This window comes from Falco biarmicus, chromosome 7, assembly GCF_023638135.1.
Source record: "Falco biarmicus isolate bFalBia1 chromosome 7, bFalBia1.pri, whole genome shotgun sequence".
NCBI lineage: Eukaryota > Metazoa > Chordata > Aves > Falconiformes > Falconidae > Falco > Falco biarmicus.
The window spans coordinates 63980941-64004728 of NC_079294.1; the positions used below are offsets into that span (position 1 = coordinate 63980941).

The 23788-nt window shown below is 42.6% G+C and overlaps 1 protein-coding gene across 6 annotated transcripts in view; it reads left to right on the forward strand.

The window, feature by feature from the left end:
• The first annotated feature begins 210 nt into the window (after nucleotides 1-210).
• The window catches only part of MCTP2 (multiple C2 and transmembrane domain containing 2), a 127784-nt gene continuing 104206 nt past the window's right edge, over nucleotides 211-23788 (forward strand). For 2 of the 6 annotated variants that reach the window (XM_056347079.1, XM_056347080.1), the window contains exons 1-2: nucleotides 1015-1106; nucleotides 18065-18601. In XM_056347079.1, the coding sequence (XP_056203054.1) occupies nucleotides 1086-1106; nucleotides 18065-18601 (558 nt within the window). In that variant the 5' untranslated portion in view covers nucleotides 1015-1085. Of the gene's footprint in view, nucleotides 460-1014; nucleotides 1107-3520; nucleotides 3595-16920; nucleotides 17261-18064; nucleotides 18602-23788 lie in introns of those variants that run through there. The other 4 variants (XM_056347084.1, XM_056347083.1, XM_056347082.1 and 1 more) reach the window with 4 other exon arrangements.

Sequence of the window (23788 nt, forward strand, 5' to 3'; positions counted from 1 at the left end):
ACAAACCCTGACCGCATATCCACATGTACATGGCAATTTCTGTTTTGCAATGGCATAATGTGATTGCATCACTAGGTTTCTGTAGATGATATGAGGTGAGTGTCACTACGTCAGCTATGCTCTTAGACAAGGTGCAATTTCGGTTGATCAGAGTGATAGGCATGGAATGTAAATAAGTTCCATCACTAAGCTTTTTTTTTTTTTTTCTCTTAGCCCTCATTGCTCTGTGCCTCCTGTGGTGATACCACACTCAAGGGAGGTTAAACCTCACAGGCTGGAGTGCTGACGTGTGACGTGCATGAGGTGTCGGAGAAGGTGTGTAGTGGAGTGTGAAAGCCAGGAGTGCTCCAGAAACAAGCTGGTGTTGGAGGTGCTGCTGGGTAGCATCTGCCCTTCCATGCTGTGGCAAACTCATGAAGAAACACATGTGGGTCCTTGTTTCAACTGCAGACGTGCCAGGTAAGCAAGTCCTTATGCAGTCCTGCTCAGTTTCCTTGCCTGAAACGCACGGCTGTGGTACTTGGCTCCCTTGTCAGGCACCTGGAGATGCCGCCAAGAAAAAGTATTAGGAGATGCAGCCAAGAAGGAGCGTTACGTGGCAGCGCTGCTGTTGATTTTATTTCCCTTTGCCTGTAGTCATTCACGGAGTTTCCTTTCCAGCTCCACCCTCACCCGGGGCTCTGCAGGGGGGTGCTGCCAGCCCCCCGCCCTCTGCCCCCACCTTCCCCTCTGCCCTGGGACAAACCCCTCGGAGTTTTGGATTGGCTCGGGGAACCTTTGGGCGCAGCAGTGTGGGGAGCGGGGAAGGGTACAGGCCTGGGGGGGCGGGCGGGGGGGTGCTGCCGGGGATGCTCCGAGGGAAACGGTCCGTGGGGCGGGCGGGGATGCTCCGAGGCGGGCTGCGCCGGGGGGGCCGCGGGGCGGTGGGTTGCCGTAAGCCCGGGAGGTTCCGGGCAGCGCGCAGGGAGGTGCCGGCGGCGGCTCCGCCCCGGGAGGCGCCGGGGGCGGCGGTGACAGCGACACGTTGCCCGCCCGGGACGGCGCTGGCGGGGTGAGCGCGGCGGCGGTGCGGCGCGCCGGGCGGGATGGGCTGCGCCGGCCAACAGGTAAACCCCGCCGCGCAGCGTGCGCGCCCGCGGTGCCCGGCGCTCGGTGCCCCGCTGGGATCCCCTCTTTGCGGGGGGGGGCCGGCAGCCCTGCTGGCAGTTCGCTGCTGCCACCTGCTTTGGTGCTTAGCGCGGCCTCTCGTGTTGCTTTAAATACGGCGCGAATTCACTTGCAGAGGAAAGTCTCAGCCGGTTGTAGGAGGGGGGGGTTCATGGGTGTTGGGTTTTGTGTGTGTGTTTGGTTTGGTTTGGTTTTCTGGAGACTCCTTGGATTTTACCTATTTTGAGCCAGCCACATTGCTATCGCTGTTTGCACTTACCCAGGTACCCACGAGAACTAACTTTGTAGTGGGAGGCTCGAGGTTCCTCTCTGTTCCTTGCTTTGCTGTGTATTGCTTTAGTGATGCTGCACGAGATACCTGAACCTTGTGTATTTCTGTTGTCGTTTTTTTAGGTGCGAATATTATGCTGGAGAAATTGGCTTCCTTCCCAGCCAGCTTTCACTGAACTGATTCATTCCTAGGTGCACTTGTTTACCGAAATGGACTTGTTTGGTTATTGACTGTAGTTAGAAAAATAAGCAACTTCATAAAACAATCTCTAAAATAAACAAACACAAAGAAAAACATTCAAACAGGTGCATCAGTATAGCAAAGCTGCCTTAAGGGTACCTTTGAGGGAAATCTAAGATATAAGGGGTAGGTGTTTAAAAGCATCTGTTGATGTGCTTATAATGAGAAATAGTGTAATTTTTCATTGATGGTAGCATAGCACAACTATGGCAACTGGCAAGAAACCAACTGGTGCCATTAGTTTTATGACAGTCAGTTGCTCAAAGCACACTGGAGGCTGGATTACTACTACGTGGCATTAAGAAAATAGAAATTCTCACCTGGATATTTTTGTATTAATTTTCTGTGGTTAAGCTGTAGAATTTATCATGTATTTTGCAATGATTTTGATTCGTTCTCATACTGTTGAGTGGGTACATTTAGCTGTCGGGATGAATGGGTGTATTTGAGTGATAATCTTACTTGTTTGATTTCTTGCTGCTGTTCAGTGCCATCATAAAGTAGCTTGTTGTAAAGCAAATAGACTTTCATTCGATGCAGTCTGAAGATGAATTCAGCATGTGTAGTTTCACTTTGCAGTAGCTGTGTGAAGAACAATTTGAAGAAAACAGTGCAGAGAGGAAACTTTCGTTTTATTTCTTAATTTTTGGCACTTTTTTTTTTCATAGGGATGGTAAGTTTTGTGCTGTTGAGAAGTGTTTAACTTTGATTCTATTAATTTAAGGTGTTAAGAAACAAGGGCATGAGGGGGGCATCTCTGTCGTTGATGGTCAGTGGCAGGTGGGTGTCTATACAGCATATGGGCTCTTGTAATCACCCCTCTTTGGCCAGTGCATAAATCAAGAGGGCTAGAATTGCTACTTACCACGTCATTTGGGGTCATTAGTACCATAACTGGCTCAACTTCACTGCAAGTTTTTTTTTTTTTTTTTCCCAGTGGCTTTTGCAGTTGCTTTCTGACTAACTGCACTGATGAAATTCCTCTTACTTGAGCAGATAATTGTTAAAAAAATGTACCTGCTCAGGCAAGAAATGCTCCTGAGGAGAGTAGTAGTTGTGTTTGAATGTTGAAGTTCACTGGGATTTGGGGCTGCCAGTGATGAAGCTGGGGTCAGACCGTGTGTAGCCAGGGTGGGCTCGGGATGGGATAAACCTCATCCCAGAAGCTTCCCGGTTCCTCCCTCTGAGATTTCCAAGCAGTATTGAGTGTCTGCTTCTGCTGCTTTAGTCTACATGCTGCTGATTTGCCCATCTCATCTCTAAAACTAATTTTTTGATTATAACTGAAGGTAGTCATGAGGCCTCCACTAGTGGCCATGAAATTTATGCAGGACGCATGTAACAGTTTGTGCTGTCACTTCGTTACAAGAATCTCAGGTTTTACCAGTTTCGGTCATTCACTCCCATATCATGAACTAATTTTGGTATGGGGCCTCAAATTTCAGTCTCCCAAGGTACAGAGAGGTGGGGTCAGTCATCTCCATACTGGTTGGGGTCCCGCTGCTTGGGCAGCAGCCTGGCTGGTGGTGAGGGAGGGAGGGAAACTTCACCTTAGCAGAAGAGAGCAAAGCATGCTAAATATGCTCTGCATTTCCTCCACGCCGTTTCCATCCCTGAGTGGAAAATTGCTCCTGATTTCCTCAGATTTGGAGGATTTACATTGGCACCCTTCCCACATTCCCATTTTACTTCTGGTTGTATTTATTAGATAACACAGTTGCATAGAAGCTTCTTTATAAGCAAAAGGAAGATTTTTTTTCAACCTGTTCCTACCAAAGTTAGGAGTTAAATGCTCCCTGGGTCCCAGGAGGCTGTTTCTCAAAACTAAATTGGTCTTTGCAGGATTGTGCAGATACCAGAAACGTGAGTGCCTTTGAGCTCTGGTTTCAGATAGAGCATCAGCAGAACAGCTGTACGTGAGTGCACCTCTTATTTTCTAAGCTGTTGATGCTATAAAATCAAACCATCGAAGCAGAAGGAATATTCATATTTAGGCAATTTATGTGTCCCAATGGCAAGGTTTTTCTTCTGTATTCACATAAGGATTAACTCCCCATTGCATTCTGTGTGAGGGTCCTAATGAGGGCCGATAACGATATGAGAAACTAGGCCAAGTCTCTCATGTTCGATCAAATGATTGATTACCTTATTATATGCTTGGCAATTTCTTGCTTGAAGAAATTAGTTTGGGTGTAGCTACAGGTTTACCAGCATTGCCACGGAGTGGGGTGATTCCTGTGTGGGCAGATAGATCTGGTGCAATTTAGGGATCAGTAATAAGGAAGCCTTGTTAATGGAGGCTTCATTTCTGTTAATGTTCTCCATCTTCCTTGGATCATGGATATCTTGTGAGTAGTAAGGCATTATGGATGTGCAGCCTGTCTGTCCTGCCCTGAGGATGCCGCCTCCTAAAGCAGACTAGGCTTTCAGCACCCCAGTGCAGCATGCTTCACTGTGCTGGGGTAAATATCTGCAAGAGTGTAATTTTATTTGCACTAACTCATCACATAGCTGTTCTGCACTAGTATAAAGGAGGCTTTTGCTATTGTTTTTAAAAAGTGTGTAGGAATTGCTAGGTCTCTTACTTATCAAAAAATGCAGTCCTTTAAGCTGCACAACAGATCACAAAGGTGATTTGCAAACACTTCAACCTATTCTTTCAGCTTAAAAAATATTTGGTTAGTTACACCCAATGATAAGACTGGATAAGAAGACGTTAATTAACTTTTCTTGAAGCATTCCTAGATGGTTTTAAAATTTGGATGTTTTGCACAACATTATATATTCAGATAAATCAATTATCTTAGGGGAAAAAAAATAGATTTTGTATGCCTGTTGTGTGTGCCAGTTAAGAAGTTTGGATGGTGTAACATTAACCAGGGTTTTTGAATGGTCTGTGCTTTTCAGTTAAGAGAGAGTGTTAGAGGGGATAACACAGAAGCAGGCAAAATCTGAGTGATATGGAGTAAACAGAGAACATTTACTCATAATTTCACATAACTCCAGATTTTAAAGAAGTGAGAATAATGAGCAAAATGAAATGACTCTTTTTTCTGAGGTACTTTTCAATAAAAGGAGATACTGTTTCACACAAGTATAATTTCTCAATGGAACTCATTACTGTAGTATCTTCCTGTTGCTTAAGATATAAATGGATTTTAAAAGTTGTTAGGCAAATTAATAGAGAAAAAGTGTGCTAGGACTGTTAATCACAAAGATGCAGATACAATTTCCAGCTGAAGCAGCCCCTAAATCACAGATTCCTGGAAACCAGGAGATTATTTTGCAGGCAGAATCATGATATAATTTCCTGACCTTATTTTCTTTCCCTGAGCATCTGCTTTTGGTCAGTTAGAGGCAGCTTATTGGGCTAAATCAATATTTGGAGTGATGCAGGCCACTGACACACTGTATGTGATGAAAATTCAGATGGGTTTTTCTCAGATCACTGCTGCTTTATCCAGAACAGCTCCAGGCAGGTGAATGTTAGATGTAACATCCATTTTCAGACTTTGTGGAAAAACCTGCAGTAAATAGTTTGCTGTGCTGTGCTTCCTTAAGTTTTGATTAACTGGCTATTGGTAACCATCTGTTAAGAATGCAGATTGATCTGACATTTTGCAAGGCTACACTACTGCTGCAAAGCTTCACTGTTTTGTCTCTTATAAAATAATTTATTATTGTGTGAAAATCTGGAGATGTTATGGTTTTGGTTTTGATTTCTATTTTCTTAAATGTATACCACTTTTTTTAAGGAAGCTTTTTTGGTTTTTTGTTCATATAAGCAGTCTGCTGACCTTTAGGCATTCTTCTAATCTTTAGTCTTGATGCTTATGCTGCCTCCTGTTAAGCTCTGCATCGGGGCTGATGGTGACAAATAGCGTATTTCTGCACATTCCTGTTGTCTTTAGCTCCTGCTTGTCTAAGGAAAGCAGATCCTTGAGCTGGGAACCTTCAAGGCTGCTCGTGGAATTGATGCTGGAATATTTCCAATTTAGTCATGTAGGTGTCCCATCCCCACCACCAGCAGAGTACCCTCTTGTGGGTGGGTAGGATGCACGATGTGACCACCTTCGGTCTTACAGGAGAGCTTCTTGGAGACACTTTCTGGTGGTCCTTAGTTAAAACTAGTTAGCTTGATTGCTTGCTTCTGGTTTCTTGGTTACTGTATGGTGAGACTTGGAGCCAAGTGACCCAGAGGGTGACGTTTCTGCCTGCTGTGGTGGGTGCCTGTTTCGTATGTATTTACACAGATGCTCCTTCACTAACTTGTTTTCACTTTCCCACAAAAACAACTTGCTAAAATACAAGGAAAATAATAACGAAGGTTCTGAGATCTTTGTTTTGTTGGCCTTTTGGGATGGGGGAAATAAAAAAGGGACATCTTATTCATATCCTTCCTTTCTGGGAAGTACTTTTACCCTTGACAATTCTTCTTGCTGCCCACTCCTAAGAACTAGGAGTCTGCAAAGTAAATTTTGCTTTACTGGAAATTTTAGGTTTGGGCAGACTTCATTGTTTTGGAAATCCTTGGAACCGTACAGTTTTGCTGCCTTAAGATCAGAGATAAGAGCTAATTCGGAAGTAAAAGATTTCCAGCTCCATGTAACATCATAAATTAAGATGCAGAAGTAGCTCTGTTGTCTTTTCAGGATTTATGAGTGTGTGCTTTCGTTCTTTGCTCCTAAATAGATAAGCCCTGCACTAAACTATATTCTGCCCATGACGGGGCATATAATCTTTATTGTGTGATAAGGTCTTAATGGGAGATGAATAGAAATGAGATGTCCATACTAATTTATTTGAGCAGACATTTGCCTTTGTTGCCATTGATGTGGAGGTGGCGGTGGTCTGGAGCTGTCAGCGAGGATGGGGCAGACTCTCTTTGCTCATATTATCATGGCTATGATTTTTTTTTTAAAAATCCTGCCTCATTTGGGTTTAAGTGAGAAGGGATTATGGAGCTCAGTTCTTTGAAATTTGTTGCATACAAGTTCCCCTTAAAGTAAAATCCTATTGAGCCTAATGTTTTTGACAACTTCAAATAAAAATATCCAAATGAATGAGTTAACATAACTCAGCTCCCTGTCACTGCTTCCCTGGGTTTCAAGTGGAATGTTTTTTTGCTGTCTTCCCTCATGGGAAACATCTGCAGAAGCAAATGGCAAATCATTAATGCTCATTCAATAGCAGGCTTTGTTCCCAGTTTCTTGTACTTGGAAACAATTAACTGTAGGGTTTTGTTTTGTCTTGTTTTTCTTTTTGGATGCAAACATGTAATTCCAGTTATATATTGTAGTGGATTTTGTAGAAGTTCTGTTATTTGGGGTTGCTTGTAGTTATTTTAGAACAGACGCTCCCTACCCAAATGTAGATAGCGGTAATGGTGATAGTACCTTTGTGGCTGGGGTGTGGTTTGGTTTTGGTTGTTTTATTAATTTATTTTTTTTAAATGTACAATTGGCTGAACTTTGTTCAGCTCTGTAAAACTGTAATTTAGGACACAAATCTCATTACAAGCCAGGGGAAAACATTTGCATTTTGAAATGCAGCCTGTTTCCTCCAGTTCAGGAATGTTTCTGGTTCCTAACATCCGCCAAACAACCTTAGATGCCTCATAGTAATATTCAGCAAAAAGTCTGTCTGGCCTTTGATAGTAAGCAAATGAAAGCTGAAGAAGATCAAGCATTCATCTACTTAGGTGCAAAAGTTGTGTGAACCAGAAAATCTAATCTATTTAGCTCACTGTGAGCAGTTTTTGTTTCAGGACACTTGCCAGATTAGTGACTCTTGCCCATATCTGTTAGACACAGGTAGCTGGAATGCAGATAGCTCTTAAATCCATTAAAAAACATTCCTAAAAAATGACCTGAAAGGTTTTTTTATTGTCATCTGTTGCAAAAGTCTTGGTTTTGAGCTCTGTGGTTTGAATCCATAAACAAACTCAGGAGATTGTATAATTGTGGTAGCCAAATTAAAATGCCTTTTAGTTAGTATTCACCAGAACTAAACATCCATGATTAATAAACTCTTCATTTTGTTTGTTAATTAGGGGCTAAATGGCCATGATTTATGCACTTAACATTTAGTTTGAGAATATGTGAATGGGGCATGATAATGACAAGCGTAGTGGTCAGTTTGATCTGTTCTAAGCTATCCTGCCTGGAGCTATGTATGCATGAAAAGAAAATTAAACCCAAAAAAACCCACTGTGGTAACAGTGTACAAATGGTTGGCCAGTGTGGTTGGGTGGCATGAGCAAGGAGGTGTAGATATTCTTAAGGGAAGGTATTTAAAGTTTAGCAAACTTTACTCCACCCTGCCTATGGCAAATTTACCCTGGATGAATCAGGACAGAAGTGTGTTTTAAGGACTGTGTAATGTGTCTGCAGTTTTTCACAATAAAAGTAATTTGATTTGGGCAGACATTAACATCTTCATGGCCCTGCCACCTGGATGCACCATGGAGCTGCCAAGAGGTCTCTGGATGCAACTGAAATGCAATAAAATCCAGCAAACTGTCTCTGAATGGAGAATCTCTTGAATTCTATGTAAAATATATTTTTATGTTGAGGTTTGGATGTCTCGTGCCAACAGATAAGGCAATCATCCCATCATTTCATGGAGTACAGGGGGAATGAATAATGCTTTTAAAGATGCATGCAAGTTCTGCCATGAATTGCTGATCCCTGACAGCGTTCCTCAAAGCGTGGGGTGTTTCCTTCCCTCTTCTTCCAAAATGCGTTTAAGGGTGTGTGTGAATGAGTAATGTGTTGTGCTGCAGATGCCGAAGTAAGGCAGGCGGTGGGGTCAAGCGCTGCTGTGTGATACCCACGTCGGCCCCGGCTCTGGGATAATGGCTCCAGCAACTGGTTCTGTGCAAAGTGATGACAGCCATCCTGGGTGAGATCAGAGGTCCGTGTCCCCAGGACCTGTGACCGACAGTCACCGACAGGACGTGCAGTCGGAGCGGTGTAGTATCAAAGAAGCCCTTACTGGAGCCCAGAGAGGACAGAATATTTTGGAAAATTCTGGGTTAGAAACTGAAAACACCGAGGAAAATTATCCATGATATCAGGTCAAGTGACCAGGGTGCCAGTGTAATGCCAGTGAGCCAAATTCCTACAGAAAAGCTGCTTAACTTTATGAAGTTAGCCATATAACTTAAGACATTATCAAAACTACTGTCATCTGTAAAAGCATCCCTTATTGCTGATTGTTAAAATTTCTCCTAAAATTGCCTTTTTCCACCCTTTCTGTAGCAGCTATATGATACTCTTATTGCCATTTAGCCAATACAAACCCGTGGCTTTCAAAGATCTTTATTGTCAGGAGCTGTTCCCTAGTAATTATCTACTCCTGCTCCAGTATTTTTCTGAGCGTCTTATCCCTGATCACTCCAAACTGAATTTTGGAGTAGCTGAGGATCCATGAAGCCCACTAAAATGTTCATGTGTGTTGAAAAAAAATACACAGGGGAGCTTTGTGCTTAGAATTATTGTGCTTGTAACATGGGTATAAGTGTGCAATGGTTCTGCATACTCAAAGTTGACTTCTTGGAGATTTAACAGATAGTGTGTGTGTCTTCCAGCAATACTTAACAGAAAAAACATGCCAGTGACAAGGAGGGCTTTTTGTGTCCCCCACAAATTAACACTTGTTTACCAGTTGTAGCCTGGAGTTCAGACACAGATTCATTGTGGCCGTGAATAACTGCCTTCTGAGGCTGAGGATCAGATGACTGCTTTGAATGCTTAAACATTTGTTTTATTCTTCATTTAAACTCCCCTGTGCTTCTCCCAGGATTTCCATTTCACTTGTGGTTGTGATCTCTGTCTGTGTCTATCTCTGTGCTGTTAACTAGTACGAGTTAGTTGTACTGATGGCTGTGGAGGAGATGGCACTGAAACCCACAAACATTTGGATTCATCAAGAGCATCCTAAGGGACTTACTTATATGTGGATTTTCCAGTGTCCCTGTCAGCCTTCTCAGTGGCAGTGCACTACCCCAGAAATGTAAGTGCAGTGATTTTCTGTGAGGAGACTGGTGGCTCTGGCAGAAAATGAGGGCAGTTACTGGTGCAATTCCCTCATTCCAGTGATAGCTACAACGCGCCGACCCCTGTTGTCTTGAAGGGCAGTTGCCTTCAGCCTTCTGCCTTTGCAGATTAAGAGACTGTAAAAACACTGGGTCATTTTATCTATAGATGGACCCAAACTGTGTGGAGATGTTAAATCTGTGAAAAGACATGTAATCACACAGATCAATAGGGATTCAAAGTAATCTCAGCTCTCCTGTGTGCCCAGCTTTCACCGTGAGCTCTGGCCCTGGCATGTGCCACGTTGAAGAGGAACAATCTGTAGTAAGGAAGAAGAGAGGGCAAACTAACAGTCTGCTTAGCGTAGGCCTTTGTCCTGCTCAAATTAGCATCAGGCCACTTCTACGGATCAAAAGTGTTGTGTTTAGGCCACTTTGGTAACTACCTGAACAGAGCTGAGTGTCAGTCTCTTCTTTCAAGTAGCAAGTGATAAGACAAGAAGAAATGGACTCAAGCCAGGGGACGTTTAAATTGGGTATTAGGGAAGATTTCTTCACTGAAATGGTTGTCAAGCACAGGAACAGGCTGCCCAGGGACCTGGTTGAGTCACCATCCCCGGAGCTGTTTACAAGCTGTGTAGATGTGGTGCTTAGGGACATGGTTTAGTGGTGGACTTGGCAGTGCTGGATTGACGGTTGGACTCGATGACCTTAATGGGCTTTTCCAACCTAAACAATTCTATTATTGTTGTTAAATAAGGAATCACGCAGAGCTTTTAATAGATCTTTCCTCTGTAGTCTGTCAGTTTTGGTCAGTGGTGTGACAGTAATAGTAGTTATTTAGGGAGCAATGCTGGCACAAGGACAAGTAATTTGCATATAAATACAAACTTACTTTATTTAAATATGTGACTTAAGTGCTAGTAAAAGGCACTGGCTGATTTGGCCTCCAGTGGAAATGAGTCTCCAATTTCCTTCCTAGGTTTGTTTTCCCTGAGAGTTATGAAAAGGAATGATCTATTTCTGTGCACCTCTTGTTATAAAAATATACCTTTTGTTATGAGACACATGAACAAGGGCTTGAAGGGAGAGAGTGTGGAGGAAGGATGCTGCAGGGCTGGGTTCCCCCCAGAGCTCCTCTGAGTGGGCACCAGCTCCCTCAACACGTGGGTCCCAGCCACTCTCTTAATCTTGTGTTGCTCCTCATGTGAACACTGATAAAGCTCTCATTTGTCTAATTATTTTAGAGCTCTCCTTATCTCGCTCTTGCTCTGCTTGTACCTGTATCTGTCCTTCCCCTTGCTGCTCATCAGCTTTCCCTCTTCCCCTGCTCCTGGAGGTGCCCTGCTCTGGGTACCACCTTCCCCACGGGTCACCTGATGTGACTGGGAACGAGGAGATAAGTTATAAAACAGATACAGCCAATGTTGAAGAAATATCCTGATTGCTGTCGTGTTCTCAGCATGTGGCACAGTGCCTTCCAAGGGCAGAATCTGTCACTCCAGGATCTTTCTTGGAGTCTGGTTTGATGTGCACATCGTCTTCTGCGGTACAGGGCTGCAGGAAGCAGATCTTCATGCATAGGTGTCCTCCGAGAGGTCTGATGCTTGGCAGTTGTGACTGCACTGCAAAGATCATATTTGATTGTACCAGCTTGGTACAGTCCCATGAATTAGACTGAAAAGATTGAAGGGGCTTTCTGGCTTGCACAGGTACCATTACAAGCTGCAGTATTTTGAAGGAGGCTGAAAGAGTGGAAGGAACTTGTGAAACATTTTTGTAAAAATACACCCAAACACTTCTTCCTTTATTTCCCCCATACGTACTCATGATTTTTCTTCTGTTTTAGAATAGACAGAAGCAAAGCAAAAGTAATACTTTCATAAGCTGGAGGCAGGTGCAGGGTTTTTTTCAGTAACTTTCACTATCAGATGCTATTTTAAGATGCTTATAGCAGCTGGTTGTTCTGTTAGTTCTCATAGCTACTGTCTGTGCATAAATGTTGAGAAAAAAGCTCTCCAGATTGTGCAAAAGAGTCTCTAAGGAGTTGGAACATCCCTGTTCCTCTCTTGTCTGATAAGTGGAAGAAGATGTGTACTTGTTTCATGTGTTTGTGAAAGATAGAACTCATCACATTTGAGCCAATTAAAAAATGAAAAGCTGAGCATGGGATCTAAAAGCCCAGAGCCTAAAACCCCAGGGATCTGTAAAAAAAACCTCTCCCCCAAAAGAACAAACTCAAAACAAAACAAAAAAAAAAAAGAAAAAGAAAAAGTCTTTACTTAAGATGTCTGTATTATCTGCATATAATAAATATGCTTTTCTTAAGCTTTGTATGTACCCTAGGCAGTATTTGTGGCGTTCTGCAAGGAGTGTAGATTTCTTTCATCTTACATCAAGAAAATAAGACTTGTTTCTTTTGGTCATCTTATTTCTGTTGAAGCATATGAAATTGTCTTTTATGAAGCACTTGTACGAATTTGGTTGACAGCAACAGGTCAAGTTATTTTATTTTTTAAGTTTAGCATCCCACTACGCTTTGCAAATGAGTCTGTAACAATACAGCAATAGAAGAGCAGGATCTGTGTCAAGAGACTGGCATCATCTGAAGCCCTATAGGGAAGCTGGAGCTCAAATGCAGTGGCAAGATTTGGAAGCTGGCCAAGACATGACCCCGCTTTTGCAGCAAGTCACCTATGCAATGAAGATGTTAGCTACACTTCAGCAGTGCGCTCCCTTTGATGCTTGTTAGTACTAAAAATAATTCTAACACTGATTTCCCCAGGGTAATTAGCCTGTGCAGAATCAGAGATTAGACTTTTTCTGGTGCCTTATCAAATTTAAGTTCAGGTATTTACCATATGCTGTAAGACACAGCTGCAGGAAGAAAAGGCTGTCTCGGTGTCTCAGTATTGTGATCTGTGTATCTAATTCTGTCAGCTTCTGTCATCGCCCGCCCGGAGGAAGGGCCTCAGGCCCGCCTAGGACTTTCCTTTTGGACTTGCTTTTTCTGCAAAGGAAGCACAACATTGGAAGGTGTTGGTAATCCGAGGGGCAGCCTGCCCCTGGTAAGGTAGTCCCTTTTCTTTTAAACGTTTTAAATATCATGTAGAAGTGTAACAGGATCCCAAGAGAAACTGGTAACTCTCAACAAAGGGTTACTTTATTTGGGTGATATTCTCGTATCTCTGTGGCTGTTGATGCTTATGAAGTTACTGATTTTCCAGATAAGGTACTGACATGAGCCATTGCGAAGAAGGAAGTGTAGGTTTCTTTTTCTAAAGTAATTCCACTCTTAGTACTTATTTGTTTGGCTGTGTTCTAGACACAACAATGAGAAAAAAAAAGTCTGGAGTAACTAGTATGAGCTGATATAGAAATAACCACCGAGCACATACGGTTGTTTTTCAGCCAGCTGAGAGCTATTTTCCTGATATTTTCCTTTTTCTCCCAGGGAGGAACGGTTTAATTTATCATTTCCAGGGCCAGAGGGTGCAATTTATAGTGAAAAGCCGAAAGAAGAGTGTGAAAGGAGGATTCCAGTCCCTTTCCCCACTGCTCCCCCCCGTTTCTTTCTTGATGTCAGCCTCTGATGGCAGTGCACTGAATTCAGGAATTATAAATCTAAAGGGGTTATACTCTTATTACAGTTTTCAGTAGCCAAATACTGTGCTGCATAGCAGAAGTTTAATCAGCTTTGCTTGTAACTTGTACAATGTCTCATGCATTAGGTTTGAAGCCAGTGAATCTGTGCCAGGCCGGCAGCAAATGGGGTGAACATCCGATGACGAGGAGCCAGAATCAAGAGAGGTTTTACAGTGAGGGAGTTGCATTAGTTCCTTCCAGTCTGAACCTATGCATGCAAGCGAGGAACATCTTCCTAACAGCTCCTAATGCACGTTCGTATTTTCAGCTACGATGGGTTTAATTGTTGGCTACCACTTAGCTGTAGCTGAAAACATGCAGACTGAATCAGACGTTATGAAGATGGATGGCACGCAAAATGACCCAATGTTTTCACCTTAATCGGATAAGCAAATTTAGTACAATGATTACTAGATTTATGAAAGTTGTAACAGTGGTGGTGTTGTGCTCTGTTGCATTTTTATCTTCTCGCTGGCTTTGAGAATGCTTCTCAAAGTGTTAGCAGGGAGTGTTTCAGGGTGCTGCAGTGAACATTGTGCCCTTCTGGGTGTGCAGGGAACGCTTACTCAGTGAAGAAAGACAACACATTCCATAATTTTCAATATGTAAATCAATTCGGTTTTGTTTGCTAGCTTAGTTATATTGGGCACTTCTTATAATGCTTTCAGAATGTCTTGCAGTATTTCTCACTTGTGGCTTTTCTGGCTTCCTGACAAGACGGTAAGTGAAGTACAATTGCAGAATGACTTCTCTAGGCTTTCAATGGCATTTGAAATATCTCTAATAGCAACTCGTTAGCACATCTGAAAAAATAATTTAGCTCTAAATATTATAACAATTTAAGAGAGTGCGTAGGGAGTGTTACAGTGAGAGAAACCAAAGCACATAAAAAAATAAAAAAATCCCCAGGACCATAATAGGAAAATACTTCAGGGGGATAGAATGCTAGAAATACTTGTTGTATCAGTTGGATGGTGAGCTGTGACCAACTTTTCTGTCACTAATCCTTTCCTTCTTGCCCATATTGCTCCCAAAAGAGGAGGAGACAGCAAAAGAACAGGATATAATAAAAATGACAGGTACAATCAAAAGTGGTGTCTCTGAAGAAAGAGATTAAACTATACGGATTCTTCTGAGCGTTTGAGATTTAGTAAATATTAAAGAGAAGGCTGAAGAAGATAGGCTGAAAAGATGTATTTTTTTCTCATTACATAAGAACAAGGAGCCATTCAATTAAATTATAAAAGCAACGAAGTTAAAGTCGATAACAGGAAACATTTCTCTTTGAATGATTACTGTTTGCAGATTTTTCCTACAATGTGCCATTGATACAGGGAAAGAATAAGGATGCCAAGCTCAGACCAAGGATTTGGCAAAGTATGCTTTTCCCTTTGGTTGCTTAGGGAATATTTGGCGATATGGTTGGCACTGAACTTCTGAGGCTGTGGAAGGAAGAGGGAAAGCTTCTGGCCTGTGGAGGATAAGGAGTACATGAACAACATGTTGGTACTGAGAACATGCTTTTCACAACCAAAGGAGAATTTATCTCTCTTGAAAATCATGTATCTATTGATGTTGCTTGGTGTGGAAAAGAAAAGCAGAGAAAAATTGATGTAGGAAGAAGGAACAGTTGTGCATGTGAATACATGCCGGTGTGGCACCGGGGTACCCCAGGAGGCCTGGCACCCCTGGCTCCAGCACCGTGCTGGGGAGGGATGGTGGTCCCCATCCCTGATCTTCGAGTGACCTTTCTAGGGAACAGATTTCTGGTCATGGTGGTGGTGTGTTTTTTCTGCTTGAACTGGGGAAGTGTAAAAAAACTATGCCAGTCTGTGAATGGCTGATGTCAGAGTGCATTTGCCCTTCAGACTGTATTTACCCTTTTCTCAGATTAGAACAGATTGTATTTACTGTTATTTGTGTATTATAACCATCATTTGGATTAGTTTGTAAATACAATTTTTTATTAAAAAAAAAAATTATAGCTGCAGTAGGAGTGTGGGTGTAAAGGTTTGGAGGCAGAGAATGGCCAAACCCCTTGGCAATCCAGGGATGGGCTTGTGTCTTCTGTGGCCCCAGTTCAGGCATCCTAGTGCTGGCTATGCAGCCAGTATCACTGCTGCGTTGCCCCAGTGTGAGAGCTGCTAGGTGGCAGGTAGCTGCAGCTGTCCCTGTAGTCTTGACCAAAAGCCAGAAACTTTTCCCCATTTTTTTTTATTTTTTTTTGATTCCCCCTTCCACTGTGATTCTGCCTGGCTTGAGGAGGACTCCACTCATTTGGAGTTAAATGCAAGGGGGTCTCAGAGAAACAGCACGGGTCCGTGCACCATCCTTGCTGATGGGCATTTCTATTCAGCAGCTGAGGGAATGTAACTGGGAAAAAAAAAAAAAAAATTCAACTTGGGGGAAAGTCACTGGAAAAACCTACACGAAGAAGTCTGCTGCTAGGACACAAAATCTGAAAGCAAACAAGATAAAAACAGCAGCAGTGAGTTGTCAAAAGGAGAGGGGTGGAGAATAACAGGAAGGGAATAGGAAGCAGTAAGAGTCTTGGGAAGTGGACATTGAGCTGGGTCCTGCCGTTATTTACAACGTCTTTGCTTCAGCAGGTTTCTATGCGTGTAGGCGAGCAAAGCAGAGAGCACTGGCAGTAGAAGAGCTGTTTAAATGAATCCCAGCAGCGTGCTTCATAATGTTTACTGCAAATGTGTTTAGCCCAATAATTTCTGTTATTGGCATAGGACTTAACGCTACCAAAGAGCCCTGCAGCTGCCATGGCGAGTTTTTATTTCAAGAGGGAAGAGCCTAAGTGAAAACTATCAGTTGTAGGGAGCAAATTCAGCCACATCTCTGAGCTTGCATGGGGCATCAGGTGCTGCTCCAACATGGGCATTCCTGCATCTCCAGTCAAACCTGTTAAGGTTGGCATTGAGGTTTTTTTTTCTCCTCCCCCTGTAAATCTGACCATCTTGCGCTTCACCCTGAGTTCAGCGAGACAAGAAAGCCCTGCCATGCTTTGTGTGCCTCAGATCTCCCTCTGTGAGGTTTGGAAAATTGTTTTTGCTTCTCAGTGATGTGAGGGAAAAAAAAAAAAATCAGTTTATCTATGTGCACTTTGATACTGAGTCTGACTTTTGGAGATGGAAGTGAAAATACTGTGTTAAGCCGATATATCTATAGTAACACACCTGACTTGGACAAAATTTGCTCCTGCCTTGTGAATGCATGTAATGACATTAAAGCTTATTTTTTGTATGGGATATAAAGATGCTGGTATTAATAATTTATATAATAATATAAATGGGGGGAGGGTTTTCAGCTTTAGTTACATAGTAATACAGTTAAAGCATTTCTTGTAGATGCCTGAAGCAAGTTTGGTGGGGTTAGTCATAATATTATTTAAATAAGCTATTAAATAACTGCTATACAAGCTCACTCAAATTAATGTAAGAGCAGATTTATTTGAAAGCAGCCGGTGTATCTGTATCTGTATCCAGACTGTATCTGGATTTACCCAACAGTTGTATTTCTATTGTCTGTCCTGGGATTTTCCCTAGTGATCGGGAAAACGATGGGATAAGTCAGTTTTGGTCAACTGTGCAATTGCTAGATTGTAAACAGACTGTCAGTTTTGGAAGCAGCAGTTATATAGTTAATGGGTATAGATTTCTAAGGACATATCCTGTAACCTCTCTGTGTGTGTCCTTGGGACTGTAAAGGAGTAAACCTGCAGGTTTCATCAGCTTTTTTTTCTTAATGAGTTTTGGTGATGGTTTGGCTGTCTCTGCTTCACAGACTAAGAAGGGTTGCTCGGCTGCTAACCACGAAAGTCGCTGTCTGTGAGGATATTCCTGTGCACAGAGGTGTCTATACGATTGCTCCCTTATGATGCAGATACAGTAGGTGATTTTGTTTTGGCTCTTCTCTTCTTGTCCCTCCCTACTGTATGAAAGCTCAGTATGAATCAGCTCAAAGATGAGAGTCCGCCAGTAGGTTTTCAAAATCTGTAAGTGATCCATCCATCCATTTTTGCCCTCCTTTTCTCTCAATTGCCGCTTTTATAAGGAAAACCAATTCTGCAGTGGTGACTTTCATTGGCAGTAGGTTAAAGTAAGGGGAGGATTTTGGGGTCTCAACTGGTATCTCATGTCCTACGTGTCCTCTTCACTCTCATCCACTTAGTTTCTGGAGCTGTATTTTGTGTTGTACTTGTCCAATAATGTGTCATGTAAGAATCCACATAGCCTAGGAAATAGCCAAAAAACCCCTACATGGGGTGGAAAAACGTCAGCAGAAATTAATGTGCCGGCTTTGCCAGGTTTTTTTAGTGTGCTAGCATTATCGTGACTGGACTCCCATCAGTAGGTTTTGTACAGAAACAGTTTCAAATTGGGTAAATATCAAAGTTTTGCAAATTGGGACTTGACAGAAGAAGAAATATAACGTCTCCTCTTAGCAATCATATAGTAGTGGGCAGACATTGCATTTTCGTGTAGGATTAAATACTTGTTCTGGCAGTTTTCTTCCCAAATAATCAAACCTACCCACCAGATTGTATTTGGAAGCATTTACTAATGTGGCATGCTTTGTTTTAACTGTTGAGGAAAATGACTGAAAGTTTCAAGATGAGGCAACATGAATCATAATCTTCAGCAGCTGTTCACTTTTGTGACTGACATGCCTTCTTCCTACGTTTCTTTTAGTCACCCTGGGAATCGTTGAAGCTGTTTCATGCAGGAGGCATTGCTGAGATCCCGGTTGCAGCAATGGACTTGGATAAACCATCCGTCTGGGGATCCTTGAAACAGAAAACTAGACCGTTCCTGCAAAACCTAAGTGTGAAGAAGCCAAAGAAGAGGTCTAGCAAAATGGTGGAGAGGAAGGTCCACTCCTTGGACCGACGCCTCAGTGTGTCAGTACCTGACATGCTGGAGGTGGAGACTCTTACAGAAGAAGAAACAACTTACTCGAGTACTCAGGTGTTGTCGAGCTGCTCCCCCAAGAGCTTCTCCAGGTCTGTGGTGTCCCTGAAAAGCAGAAGTGCTTCAGCGAGGCCAGCGGGAGAGGACTGGCTGTGGGCATCGCAGCAGGTGACACGCACGGAGGTGACAGTCGCCCACCCAGATGTGCAAGTTTCAGGCAGCCCTGTGTCTGAGGGGAAGAGGGAAACCAGCGATGACCTCTTTGAGCTGCTGCAGAGCAGCCGCCTGAGTGCCGCTCTGACGGATGAGGGGGCAGAGGTAGGTGGCTTGGTCATCAGCTGGGCTCCGTGGCTGCCTTGTGATCGTTGTGCTTCTCTTTAATTGTCTGGGTTATAAAGGGGTGGAGAAGGGGGCCCAACTCAAGGAATGCTTGGGGGATAAAAACAAGCATAAACCATATACGATATACAAATTATTGGAGACCAATTCGATTATCCTTTCTGTCCGTCTGGAGCTGCAAAATAAAACCCTGCTTGTTGGGGTTTTTTTTGTTGTTTTGTTTTTTGGTTTTTGTTTTTTTTTTTTATTCTGGCAAGGTTATGATACTTCAGATTTTTTTAGTTTTGTTGGAGTTACTTGCTTAAATCAAAAGTTGTTGCAGCCCTCGGAGCTCTGAAATGTGCTGCTGAAGAATTTGCTGTAGTTACCCTTTTTAGTTACTATAGCTTACCAGGATTGCTATATAGCAAAACCAATTTACCATCCACCTACTCAAGACCCAATTGAAGGCAAGAGGTGAAAGATGATGGGTGAGTGAGGTAAACTCTGCCTGTACCTGGAATTAACCAAAATAAGCACGTGATGGAGAACAGTGAACATGTAGCATCATGCTCAGGGCTGTCCTTTGGGCTTGCATTGTGATTATTGAGAGGAAGTGCAAAAGCAAAATGTTTCCTCTACATTCCCCATCTTGTCCCCCTTCTTCACACACACACACATCCTACCCTTGCCTCTGCGGTCAGCATTTCTGTGGCTGATCATAATATCCCATGAACAGGAGGATCAGAAACTGATGTGCTTCAAATCTGACATGAAACTCATTCCTGTCTGCCCTGAGCAAAGTGGGGAATCCTGTGGAGTTACACGGTGGCTTTGTAATATGAACAGCAGGTGAAGATTGTGGCTGCTTGAAACATGCAAAATTTGTTTTATTTATGTTTTGTAGAAGTGCATCTCCTCCTGTTGAGTTTTCACTGGGAAGGTTAGAGTTTTAATTTAGTTTTGAGGCTTTTTCCTATTACTTGGATGTTGCAGTTATGGTAGCTGCTTTCCTTAGTCATCCGAGGTGCAAAAATGGGAAACAGACATCTCAACCAGACTTGGTTTGAAGTCCTCCTTTGGGAGTGCTGATTTCACAGGTTAATTAGCATTTCTTAACTGCATGTTCGGAGTGATGGTTAGTGCTGCTGTGGGGAAAATGGTCCTTTCTGGTAAAAACTGCCTGTTCTGCATCTCAAAGGCCTATGTATTCTTATCAACTCAGTGTTGGCTCCTAGTCCGTTGTGACGCAGTGTCACACTGGTAGTTACTGACTGTCACTTCCAGTTTAGTGTTGCTGAATTGTTAACACATTGGATTCCACTTACTGGAGTGTACTATTTTCCAGAGGTCAAAGTAAGAATAATAGGTGAAATAGTATATCACTTTGTTTCTGTGCTTAAACCTGACTCAAAAGTTGTAGCAGCTGACTGGGTATATGGTAGATTGGACATTATGAAGGTGTCATCATTTTAGGAGGTTTTCCAGGTTGTTTTAATGACAGCAGCAGTTTTTTCATTCTGTTGTAGCCCAGAAATTCTAACCTAAAATATACCACAGCACCATCAAAGTTAATCCCAAATCCTGCTTTGACTTAGGGCAAACTAAATGCTTTAGGAGGAGGAGGCACTTGTGTAGTGATGGAATAGCTTAAGTTTTTTCCAGATGTACAGTCTGTCTGGCTTGTTCTCTGCAGCATTTATCTTTCCCAAAGTGTGCATTTGTATACATGCTTTTGTGTGTAAATCATTTTAGTATTTACTTTTATGGCAAATCACCTCACTATGTGAATATCCTGCCTTCCTTCCTCTAACCTGCCTCCAATTACTACTTCTAAATGCAGAAAGATTTTTTTCTCAGTACATAGGAGAGAGTGAAGCAAAGGAAAGTAGAAACAGATAAGGAATAGTGAACAAATTTAATTATGTTTCAGTTGAATTTAGTGCAAACCTCAATGCCCAGCTTTTCTTGTACTTCATGGGACAGCTGCAGAAGCTGTACTCGGCGTGCCTCGGGTGGGAACAGTTTATTGCAGAGGTTGCTGGCTGCCCTGTACTGGGTGGGGTTGGTGTGAGGAGCACCTCAATAGTTCGCATCATTCTTTTGTGAGCATCATTGAAGATCAATGAGTGAGGTAAATCAGAAGGAAGGCAGATCCTTGGAACAAAACAAACTGAAAAAAGCAAAAATGTAGGTTGAGCTCTTTTTCCTCCTGAATTGCTTGTCGCATGCCACCTACTCATTTCCTGGTTATCTTTGGTCACCCAGTATCATGAGATACTTTCTGAGCCTCATGCATGAGCTCAGTGTGGGCTGTGGTTTTTACACTCGTCTGAACTCTGAGTACAGACCTGCCAGTGCTCAGAGTGTGCCATCTTCAGTAAAGGCTCTTGTCACAGGTACTGTATTTGCGTGCTAGGAGACTTACTTTATCTGTTCAGGTTGTAAAGAGCACAGCTAATGCCACTTTTTGCAGCTGGGCTTTGCCCATGGTCATGTGTAATTGCTAAAGTGCTCTAACGTTACTTTGTCTTCTTTCTGACACCTTGCAGTGAGTCACTGGCAACCCAAAGCCTCGTCCTGTTGCTGATGCACTCAGTGCCCTTGTATTTTGAATCTTTCTTCCACAGAAAACAAGAGGACATAGAGGTTGTAAATCTTATCAGTAGGAACATCTGATTAATTTTTATATACATATGTATATTCATATATATATTTTTGTTTGATTTGTTTTTACACAGATACATTTAGGATTATGATCTGTTTGATGGATGTGGCCACTTTTCTCTATACTTTAAAATTCAGAAACGTCACTGCAGTTAGATTAAAAATCAAGATTTCAGGATCACATTTTCAGCAAGGTTTTTGTTTATGTTCAGTGATCTCATTGCAACTAGCTATCTAGAATAAAAGCAATTTACATTATGTGGAGCCAGAATGAATAAACAACCCTTTTTAACTTAAAATTATAATCTTTGGTCAAAATCTGTTGATGTAATGCAAGTAATCAAAAAGCAGAATAAAAACAAAATCATAACTTTGAGGGTAATTTTTAAATTATAAATTGTATCAAGCTAGTAGAGAGGGTAATTTTTATTATTATAATTTTGATCCAGTTCTATGATTCTGTGTTTATACCGTGTAAAATAAACTGTAAAGAGAAACCATTATCAGTGCCAATGATGGTGTCTGAAGGAGACTTCTGTGAAGCCAGAGACTATGAGAAATACTAGGTTTAATGCACACAAGTGAGATTTTATGCATACTAGTCAGGAAATTCAAAGTTAGGGTTCCCCTAGCAGCTGTAACTCAGCTCTGTTGTGTGAGAAAACTCTTCTGGTGCTCTTTATGATGATAATTTTTCTACTTTTAATGTGTTTTTGCAAGGTGGCCAAGTTACGATTACTGTGGGAACCATAATGTTAAATTTTGTCTGTCATGCAAGTGAAATTTTACTTGCGATGCTGGATTACTGTACTTCCTGGTATGTAATATATGTATTTGGGGGGAGGAGGAGGAGGAGAATTACGCAAAAGTGTATTTATATTTCTTTCCGCGTTACCGTATCTCTAAGATTTATGATCTTTGGTGCAGGAGCTGGTTCTTTTTTCTAATGTTTCTGTAGTGCTCCACACAATGCAGCTCTCATCTGAGAGATCTGGATGTTACCACACTATACATAACATTTTCACATGAGGATCGAATTCCACCTTGTGTGCATTTCTGAGGTTATTCTTACCATAAATCTTTGTATTTGAATGGGCTGTGATTGCTCTGCATTAGACTAAAAGAGTTGCCCAGGCACGTAGGTTTTCTTCAGCTAAAATGATGATCATAGGCTGTTCTAGTGGTCAAAATAGCATCAGAGGTGTCTTGACCCATGAATCCCTTCTGTGCGTCCAGGCAGTCTAGATGCTGTGCCACCGTAGCCTCAAGTTTTTGGATGACTCAGTATTTAAGAAGGAATGTTTAACTTCCTCTCCTCTGCTGGGCACTACATAAAAATCCTTTGGATCTTCCAGTTGCTGCAGAAAGTGGGAGGAAGTACATGTCCAATATATATATTTATTTCCCCCCCTTTTGTTGTGGTTTAACCCAGCAGGCAGCTAAACACCACACAGCTGTTCGCTTCCTTCCTCCTGCCCCACTACTGGGAGCCATCGTCCTCCATACCAGAGAGGCTTTACCCGCTTGGGTTGCTTGATTGCAGCCCATGTTTCACATTCACAGATAACCCCTGCAACAGTGTCCATGGTCAAGTCCACCCCTTGACCACAAGCCCATCTATATATTGCATCTCTTCCTTGGTGGCCTGAGGTGTCATGGCCCATCGGGCTATAAATAATTCACCCTTACATTGCATGTTCAGATCCACCCGAGCCACTTCAATCTTAGCAGCCTGATTTACCTGCTTGTTTTGATGTTCTTCAGTGGCCTGACTCTTGGATAATGCATCTGCATGACGTACTTTTACAGCCAGGTTCCCCATCTGAGCAGCAGTATCTAGCCGTAGTTCAGCAGTCCAGGTTAGTTGACCTCTGCGTGGCTAGTTGTTCTGCTTCTGTTGCTGTAGCCACCCCCACAGAGCATTTGCCACCATCTATGAATCAGTGTCGAAATGAAGCACTGTTTTTCTTGTCCAGCAGCGTCTAAAGCCAAGTGGGATAGCTTTCACCTTGTCCTTCAGCAATTTCTGCAACTTGGCATGTAGGATTCCACATAGCAACTTCTCACCTTCGATGTTTTCCTACATTATGACAGGACCCATCAGTGAACAGAGCATCCTGCTTTTAATTTTCCGGTAGTTCATTATACAGGGGCTTCTTCAGCACGCATCACCTCCTCCTCTGGTGATATTCTTAAATCTTTGCCTTTTGGCCAGTCCGTGATCACTTCCAAAATTACCAGGCAACTGGGGTTTCCTATTCAAGCCCATTGTGTAATTGATATGACCCACTTACCCCACATAATATCAGTTGCATAATGCGTAGAGAGGGTCCTCCCTCTGACCATCCAGCCCAGCACTGGCAGTTGGGGTGCTGGGAGGAGCTGTGCTCCAGTACCAATTACTTCTGAAGCAGCTCGAACCCCTTCGCTGCCAAGATCTCTTTTTTTTAGCTGGAGTATAGTGGGTTTCAGTTCCCAGATCTGTGTCCCCGACTCCAAAACCCTAAGGGTTGACCTTGA